The sequence below is a fragment of the Onychostruthus taczanowskii genome, unplaced genomic scaffold, assembly GCF_017590055.1.
Source record: "Onychostruthus taczanowskii isolate IOZ18803 unplaced genomic scaffold, ASM1759005v1 scaffold92, whole genome shotgun sequence".
NCBI classification, from domain to species: Eukaryota; Metazoa; Chordata; class Aves; order Passeriformes; family Passeridae; genus Onychostruthus; species Onychostruthus taczanowskii.
In genome coordinates, this window is record NW_024507213.1 from 1,846,826 (window position 1) to 1,856,443 (window position 9,618).

Sequence of the window (9,618 nt, forward strand, 5' to 3'; positions counted from 1 at the left end):
AATGCCTTGTGTTGTTTAGAATTGAAAACAAAGAAAAAATTAGTCCCAAGGGGTGAGGGGCAGAAAGAATCAGAGAAGATTATTTGCAAAACACTGAGGAAACACCCTGCTTTGCATTAAAATTAAAAATGTGAAACTGTGGGGGTCATATCCATAGTGTGAAGCACTTAACAGTCACCTGAGCTTGTGTTGTCCCAGGTGTGCAAGCTATACCTCAGAGTGAGGCTGTTCACTGGTTAAACTGCTGTGTGTACAGAATTGCAATATTCTCATAGAGCACTTTGGGTTAGGAAATTTCCCCATCAGCCTTAATCAAGAGCCACCACTTAATGCAGAAACTGCAGCCTGAGGGGGGGTTTTGCCTCTGTATCTGACCCCACTCTCCCACACATCACCTGGGAAAGGAGGCAGCAGAAAAATCCCACACCAAAATCTCCCACCTCCTCTGGGAGAGGCTTTGCTCCCTCCCCTCCCTGTCCCCTGTGGCCTGCAGGGTCATAAAAAACCCTCAAATCTGAGGCACAATTTTCTCTCACATCATCAGATTCCTACTGGGATGTGCCAAGCTCCTGCCCTGGCTCTGCTGAAAGAGCGCTGATCTTCTTGAGCCTTCTTATCCATCTGCTGCTCCTCCCTGTTGTCATCTGCACGGTTCAGCTTGCTGCTTTAAATACTGCGCCTGAAATCCTAACTCCTGAAACCCAGAACTTGTCGTTCTGCTATCGCAGTTGGGAGAGCTGAGATAGTCCAGGATTCTCCACTTAAACAGCGTAGGCAGAAGGATGGCTTGGCTGAACAGGAATATTCTCCCAGAAGTAAGGCAATAAAGGAAGGTGTGTGCCCAGTGTGACCACCACAGCCAGGTGGCATGGGAAGAACACAGAGATACTGCTGTCAGAGGGAGAAAATTTTATGGCCAAAGCTCAGATAGAGTTGGTGCTGTGAGAACTGTGTGGGGCACAATAAAAAGAGATTTTCTGAATAAAATAACGGCAGTAGACAGTGCAAAAATACCATTGGCCTGTTCCAGGAAAAGGATGGTCACCTTACAGACAAGGACAAGGACAAGGATGAGGTGTTCAGTGAATCCTTTGCCACAATCTTTGACACAAATGGACCAAGATGGTCCCAGTGTCCCAAGCTGGAGGACCATGACTGTGAGAATGATCAACCCTCAGTTAAACCCAGTCTGCTGCTCTGGCTGGATCCCTACAAATCTATGGGCTTGATGGATTAATCTGAGAATCCTCAAACAGCTGCTGATGTCATCACAAAACCTCTCCTGATGATTTTTGAATGGCCTTGCGAGTCCAGAGAAGTCCCAGATGACTGGAAGCTGAAAAACATTGTCTCAGTTTTCAAGGAGAGCAAGAAGGAGGACCCAAGAAACTGCAGGTCTGTCAGAGACGGGTAAAGGTATGGAGAAGATTATTCTGGGAGGTATTGAAAAACACCTGGAGGACAGGTCACTGGTCACAGCCAGGATGGCTTCTTGAGGGCAAAGTCCTGCTTATCAAACCGGTTTTCCTTTCAAGGTGACTCACTCAGTGGATCAAGGGAAACCAGCTGATGGAATCTTTCTGGATTTCAGGAAAGCTTTCCATACTGTCTCTTATAGGATTGTTCTGGACAAATTGTCTGTCCTACAGCTGAATAAACACATCATGAGATGGATGAGCAGCTGGGTCTCGGGTCAGGCTGGGAACCTGCCACTACTGAGGTTCTGGAGGGCTCCATCCTCAGCCCTGTGCTCCTCAATACCCTCAGGAATTACCTGGATGCAGGACTGGAAGGGATCCTGAGCAAGTTCATAGATGGTGCAATACTGGGGGGAGCTGTGTCCCTCGAGGGCAGGGAGGCCCTGGAGAGAGGCCGCGGCAAATGAGAGGCCTGGGCCAGCTCCAGCTGTGTGAGATTCAGCAAGGGAAGGTTTGGGATTGTGCCCCCAGGATGGGCAACCCACGGACAGACTGGGGAATGAGAGGCTGGGAAGCAGTGCCAGGGAAAGGGACGGGGTCCTGGTCAGTGTCAGTGGCCTGGAGCCAGGAGGGACATCCCTGTCCTGGGGGCACAGGCCCGGCATGGCCGGCCGGGCCAGGGAGGGATTGTTCTGCTCTGCGCTGGGCCTCACCTGGAATACTGGGTGCAGTTCTGGCATCACAACATAAAAAAGGCATTAAAGTGTCAGAGAGCACACAGAGTTGGCCACGGGGACGGTGAATGGTGTGGAGGGGCCGCGTGAGGCGCCGCTGAGGGCACTTGGTGCGTTCGGCTGGGGAAGAGGAGGCTGAGGGCAGACCCAGCACGGTCACAGCTGCCCGCGAGAGGAAGAGGACGGGCAGCTCTGATCTCTGATCTCCGCTCCCTCTGACACTGCCAGGGCCTGAGGGAAGGGCTGGAGCTGGGCCAGGGATTCGGGATGGAGCTCAGGGGAAGGTTCTTCCCCAGAGGGTGCTGGCACTGCCCAGGCCGCCCAGGGAATGGCTCCCAAGGCTGCCAGAGCTCCAGGAGAGTTTGGACAACACTCCCAGGGATGCCCAGGCTGGGATTTTGGGGTGTCTGTGCAGGGACAGGAGCTGGGCTGGATGGACCTTGTGGGTCCCTTTCTAACTCACCATACTCTGTCACTGTGCCAGTATTTACTTGCTCATTTTCAAAAACTTCACCAAATATATATATATATAAGTCTTATGGACATAAGTTTTTTATATACAAGTCATAAAACCCCTTTTGTCCCTTACTAAAAAGGTGTGTGGAGTGAGGAATACTATTGATAACCTCAAAAAAAATAATAAAAAAATTCTTTTGTGCCATATAGCAAATTCTTACTTCACATACAGAGCTGTGCATCAAGAATTCATAGGACGATTAGGTCTTATCTAACATTTCCTAAACTTCTAAGTGTTAAACCAGATGTGAGGCACATAAATGGCTGCAATTCCTCTGTATGGTCTCTGGAGTGTAGATATACCCAAATGATACCCAAAGTGCAGTATGTTTGCACATAGCTGCTTGACATTATAAAAAATGTAGATGTAAAATTAAGATGTTTTTATGTGTTTTTCATATGATAACACATTCACACATACACACACACCACATATAGTTATTAGCTGGATTAGCTAGAGACTTTATTAGATAATTATGGTCTGCTTCATTTCTTAGCCTTCGGAACTTAAAATAGAAGAACACCCTTGCTGTGATGAAAGGTAACACAGCTTGCTGATTAGACGGAAGAAAAACCCACACAAACAAATGAATAAGAAACCCCACAAGTATGTTAAGTATATTGCCTCACCAGCAAGACTGAGATTTGATAAAACCTCAAAGCATGAAGGTGTGGTGCAGGTCGTCTGCCTCCAGATTCCTGGGACACAGCTGCTCATTCAATCCCTGCCTTCAGAGCACACAGACCCACAGCTGCAGGTACTGGGTTTGGACAGATCCTTGCTCTGTTCCCACAATAGGAATGGCAGGAAAGCTGTTCTACCCCCTAAGTAGTTTTTTAGAAAATCAGCCATACCCTGCTGTCACTACACACAGTGAGTTGTTCTCCCTTAAACGTAAGATCCAAGTTTCTTATAGAAAGGCAAACTTAGACCCATTATTCCTCAGACTGACATAACACACTGAATTTAGGCTGAATTTTCCATTCCCCTAGGTTGTCTCCTGTTTAAATGCAAAATGTGTTTTGGTCCTCCAATATAAACCAGCATTTTTCATTTTGCAGATGTTAATGTTCTAACAACCCTTCTTTGGACATTAATCCTTTGACTCATCTTGTATTTTCTAACGCATCATCTGACTAAGATTTCACAGTATTTTGACTGTGAACCTTTTCTGAGACTTAAATCAATACCTGTTTGTTGTTCAACCCATATTTATTCAAACTGAAGCTGGGCTTCAGGTATGCTATAACAATGCCCAATGCCATAGAATCACATAAATGGCCTGGGTTGGGAGGGACCTTAAAGGCGTCACAGTGACACCCCCAGCAGGGACACATCCCACTGTCCCAGGCTGCTCCAGCCCCAGTGTCCAGCCTGGCCTTGGGCACTGCCAGGGATCCAGGGGCAGCCCCAGCTGCTCTGGGCACCCTGTGCAAGGGAATAATTTTTTCATCACATCTAATCTCACTTGTAATACAGCGCTGACCATCCTTTAGGATTTCAGAAATCTGTGGCTTAGCTAAGTTTGAGATGTTTAAGAGATTAAGATAAAAACAGTAACATGCCAACTCCTATGTGACTCACAATAAAGTTGAGAATAACAGAGATTCATGTCTGATTCTTGCAGTTTCTTAAACAGATTCCCCAGGTATCTTCACTTAGGCTGAAGGAGTTTCTGTCTGTGAGTTTGTTACCATTGCTGTAGGGGCATGTGCTCCACAAACAGCTAATTTAAGGCACAAAAATCTTAATTAAAAGTTACTGTCTTTTGAAATAACTTCCAGAATGGATCATTTCCTGGATTTTCAACTGAGTGGTAATTGAAAAAATGTGGAGGAGGGAAGATAAAACAGTGATCCTTTCCCCTATGGTACCATTGATACACAACCTTCTATGAAGTATATCCTTTGAAAAGAGACATAAAGGATAAGGACATAAAGGGCAGGGAAATAGGAGGCTGGGCATGTGAAAAAAAACCCCAACTAATACTACCAGAACGATTAATTCCAGTTATAATAATGCATGGCTTGACATCAAATTTTGTCCTAGGCTGACCAGACACGTACAGAATACAACAGTATATCCACTATATGCTTTCTGCAGGCTATAAGAGCAGTCATGGAAAATCAATTTGAATACAAATGTAATTTGTTAAAAGAACAGTGAAAATCATTATGCAGGGTCACACTGTCAGCACTTTGTACAGAAGCAGATGCTGTCCAAAGACGCAAAGGCATTCAGTAAAACAGAAGAATCTTGGTCTTTAAAAGCCTCTGTGATCTTTTCAGCCTTTCAGTATAGATACATGAGAACAAAGCTACAGTTTACCTCTCTTCTTTCTCAGCACTTTTGCTCCTTGCAGCTGATTCCAGCTGCAGAAAGGGGCTTTATAGAAACTTCTAAGCCTCAGAGAGGGTGAAGGTTCCCACTGTAATGGAGAAAAAGCAACATCTTTGAAACACTTCCTTCAAAGTTCCAGAGTTTTTCGCTCAGGCTGACAGGATACGATCATAAAATAATGAATTAGACTTGCCTGTTTTCAGCAATGTCAATATCATTTTTAGGCAAACCACACTTAAAAACTCAGCAGACAGCTAAGTGGAGAAGCATGATACAACCCACAGAGCAGCTTCACTATAAAGACAACTCAAATGGTAATTTTTCAGAAGGTTCTATTGCAAAAATGTTTATCATGAAGGTGTGGGATGCACTCAACTATTGTGCACCTGAAGTCCCATTACTGCTGTTGATCAGCTTACACCATGGCCAGAGATGTATCTCAGAAGAAAACAGCCACCACTTTTACATCATGCTTTCCTTTCATCTGATCCCAATCTTCACTGACTGATCATAAAGCTGCTGGGGATGAAAAAAAAACCAAAAAACACCCAACTAAAAAAACTACACAGTGGTACTCAGGAACCTGTATTACTTTAGGTGGGTTGCACTGTATTTCTTCCTCCTGAAACAATCTCTAGTAATCTCTGTAGTCACTCTGGTAGCTACTGTCTGTCCATGCACAGTAAAGCACCAGAATGCCTGGCATTCAAATTCCACCAAGGAACAGAAACAGCAGCAAATGTAAAAGCTTACAGCTGTTTTAAAATATGTATAAAAGGGCATTGCTTATTAAAAATGCACCTGCATCTTTCTTGCAACCTAAGGGCTGGAAGTCACTGCACCCTTGGAGGCTGGTTGCATCATGTGCTTGCATATAAACACATCTCTGAAGATCAGGCTCCTGTTACAGTGCATGAGATTGCAAATTTATCAGACTGGCCAGAAAGAAGAAAATGACAGTCTCCCATTGAGATGGCTTTTTCATCCATTAGTATCTTTCAATCTCTCTCACCCGTCTCTCTCTCTCTCTTAAAATCAACAACAACAGCAAAAAGACAGAAAGAACCTCACCCCAAACTTGCTGACATAGTATGTATTAGTTCCAAACACAAAAAGCAAAAGGTGTTTTTAAGACATCATGAATAAACAGGATTTTGACCTCCACCATTACTTTTCAGAGCCCCAGCAAAAAAAGCAATTGGTCTTTTTCTTTACCAGTAGTCTTGAAATGCAGGTCAGTAATGAAGTATATGACTTAACATTGATCTGCACTTGGAATTTACCCTGAGAGGCAAGTGGGAACCAGCCACTGCACAGATGACACTTCCACTGGTTTTCATTCTACATCATTATGGGAATCGACTCATAGTGAGTAGTGTTGAGACAAGTTCTGCACTGTTCAAAAGCTGCTTTTGAAAGAGTTTTGGTTACTTGCAGTGCTTAGAGTCATTGCAACTTTGAGAGGATCTATTAAAAGTAAATGTTATGACAGCCACCAAAATTAACCCACTATATCAGACTTGTCAAGCAGCATTTTGCTCCATTTCAGCTCAAAAAAAAAAGACTCAGTATAATGTCCTTCTGTTTCTTTTTGAGAGCCAAGGACAAACCTTTAACTGAACAATCACAGCTTAAGCAATCACAGAGCAAATGGATTTTTTTGTCCTTCCTATTTCACTTCTGCTAGAAAACCTATTAAGTTCCCCTCTGTTCTGAAGTTACCTGAAAACATGGCAGAACTGCAGACTTTAATGAGAAAACATCACAGATGTGAGCTACCAGAAGTTCCAAGGAAGCCCAGTGCAAAGCACTTATGACAAGTGCAGACTTCGTGGCAGACACAGTTATCTTCTGCTTAAAAAAAAAAAAGAGACTTTGGGGAATAAGCTGCAGGTACAAGGACATATTGCATAAGCTATCACATGCTCACTGCAACTGTGCGAATGCTACCGGATTTTGAGAAGCTGCCGTGCTGAATAATTTAAGGACTAATAAAATATTCAGTTTTTGCTGAATAAAACGGTTTCATTTTGAAACCTCCAAAAAAAAAAAAAAGTTAATAATGAGGGGAAGAGGTCTAAAAGTCAGCGGGAATATTCTGGTACTCATTAGGACAACAGTTGTTCTACCAAGCAGGAGGATAGAGGGGTCTCCGCGCCGGGCGGGATCACACAGCACAGTAACACAGAACAGAGACACAGAACATCGGCGGCACAGGACGCCGCTCGGAGCTCGCAGAGGACGAGGAGAGCCCTCGGGGGGCTGCGAGCAAGAGGAGGTGACACCCACGGGGATCCCGGAGCCGAGCCCAGCGAGAGAATTCCCCGGGAGGCGCTCGGGCGGGACAGCCGGGATGGGCAGGACGCGACGGGACGGGCAGAGAGTGATCGCCCACCGCCCCGGGCAGCCCCCCGAGCCTTCTGCGGAGGGGGGACCCTGCCCACAGCCCCACCATCAGCTCCTCGCACCCACGAGCTCGTACAACTTTTCAACGCCAGCAGGGTAAACCCCTGCAAGAAGTGATTAATATAAATAATAAAGAGAACTCCCAAGAGATCGAAAGTTGTCTCTCTGGGGCTGGGTTGGCGTTTTCTTCTTCCGGAGGGTTTTTGGTTTTGGTAGGGTTTTTTGGTTTTGTTTTGGAAGGGGGCGAGACACCGAGAAGGCGCCGCGGGTGTTTTAGGATGGAGAAGAGCTAATTAGAGGGAGGCAGCGAAAGGGTCGCCTGGCAAGAACTGCTGGCTGCTGCCGAGATGCTCAAGCTCCCGAACGTGTTTGCAAACTGTTCCGCGGTTTGCTGGATCTCCGGCTCGGAGCTAGCAGCCTCCAAATTACAGTGAGGACCGGTGGCTGGAGAGGGGTGGGGGGAGGAAGGGAAAAGCGGTGCGCTCAGCTCTGCGGATATTAAATCTTCCCAGCCGCTCATCTGGATTACATTTAATCTCTCACGGCATTTCTTTCCCCTCTAATTAAGCACAGTTTCAAAACAGAACGAGTCTGAGGATGGATCGTCCGCCGCCTTCTATTTCAAACGCAGAGATAAGTATTATTATTTTTCTTCTTTCCTTATGCATAAAGAGACAAGGAGAGCCCAGACAGCGGCACCTTGCTGAGAGCCACCTCCCGGTCCCCCGCGCACTTGGACTCCGACTTTGCGGGAGCTCCGGAGCGACCCCGACCCCCCGCGTCCCCCGTCCGTCCCCGCCGACCTCCGTCCCCTCACCTCGGGCGGGGCGCGGCGCCGCCAGGCTCCCGCAGAGCGCCAGCCAGGCCAGCACCGCGCGGCTCATCCTCCTCCTCCTCCTCCTCCTCCTGTTCTTGCTCCTGCTCTCCTCCGCCTCAGCCGAGGGATGCGAGCGGCGGGCGCTGGAGGTGCCTCCGCCCGGCGAGGCGATGCGAGGCAGCGGCGAGGATGCGCAGGTCCCTCCCGCGGAGCGTCTCCCGGCCGAGCGCAGCCCCCGCCGCTCCGCTGCCACCGCCCTACGCGCGGCGCGGAGCCCGTCCCGCCGCCCGCCCGCTCTGCGCGCCCGCCAGGTGCCGCCGCGCCTCCAGCATGGCCCGAGCCGTGTCCCGCCGCCTCCTCTCCTCCCCCTCTTTCTCCTCTCTGCCTTCCTCCTCCTCCTCCTCCTCCTCCTCCTCCTGCCGCCGCTGCCCTGCCCGCCCCGCGCGGATCCCGGGGGCGGTGCCGCTGGACGCGCCCCGGACCCGCCCCGCCCGCGGCCGCGCCCCCGCGGTGCGCAGGGTGCGGGATGGAGCTCCCGCACGGGGCCCGGACCCTGCGATGCGGAGGATCCGGGATGGAGCTCCCGCACGGGGCCGGGACCCCGCGGTGCGCAGGGTGCGGGATGGAGTTCCCGCACGGGGCCCGGACCCTGCGGTGCGCAGGGTGCGGGATGGAGCTCCCGCACGGGGCCGGGACCCCGCGGTGCGCAGGGTGCGGGATGGAGCTCCCGCACGGGTCCGGGACCCCGCGGTCCCCGGCTGATCCCGGGGATGCTCCCCACGGGGCCGGGACCCCGCGGTGCGCAGGGTGCGGGATGGAGCTCCCGCACGGGTCCGGGACCCCGCGGTCCCCGGCTGATCCCGGGGATGCTCCCGCAGCGCTCGGGATCGGGACCCCGCGGTCCCCGGCTGGTCCCAGAGGTGCTCCCGCAGCGCTCCGGTGTGCTGGAGCAGGTCTGCGCGGCCGGGGTTCCTCTACCGCTCCAAATCGCATGTTCTGGGCTAGTTTGGTTTTGGGTGGGTGCCTGCCCTCGTCTATCAGGGAGCGGACGCCGTTCACGAAGGTGTTTTTACCCTCCGCAGAGGAATTTTGCCCTCCACAAACTTCTGTCTTGCAGGTGCTGTCCAAACCCTGCGCTCTGCCGAGTGCTGCCTCGGCTTAAAATCCCTCCTGAACATCCACACAGGGAACTCGCACGGGATCACAGGATTATGGCATGGTTTGGGTTGGAAGGGACCTCAGAGCTCACCACATCCCAACGCCCACGCCATGGGCAGGGACACCTTCCAGAAGACCGGGAGATGCAAAGGTCCGTTCTTCCACCTCCCTCTCTCTCTTCACGTAGGGTGTCATCCTGCCCAAAACTGGAAGGGAGTCAAAGCAAGA

The 9,618-nt window shown here is 49.8% G+C and overlaps 1 protein-coding gene across 2 annotated transcripts in view; it reads right to left on the reverse strand.

The window, feature by feature from the left end:
- Positions 1–8,458, reverse strand: part of EDIL3 (EGF like repeats and discoidin domains 3) — a 240,292-nt gene extending 231,834 nt beyond the window's left edge. For both annotated transcript variants that reach the window (XM_041426668.1, XM_041426666.1), the window contains exon 1: positions 8,233–8,458. In XM_041426668.1, the coding sequence (XP_041282602.1) occupies positions 8,233–8,299 (67 nt within the window). In that variant the 5' untranslated portion in view covers positions 8,300–8,458. The remainder of the gene's footprint in view (positions 1–8,232) is intronic.
- Positions 8,459–9,618: the final 1,160 nt, after the last annotated feature.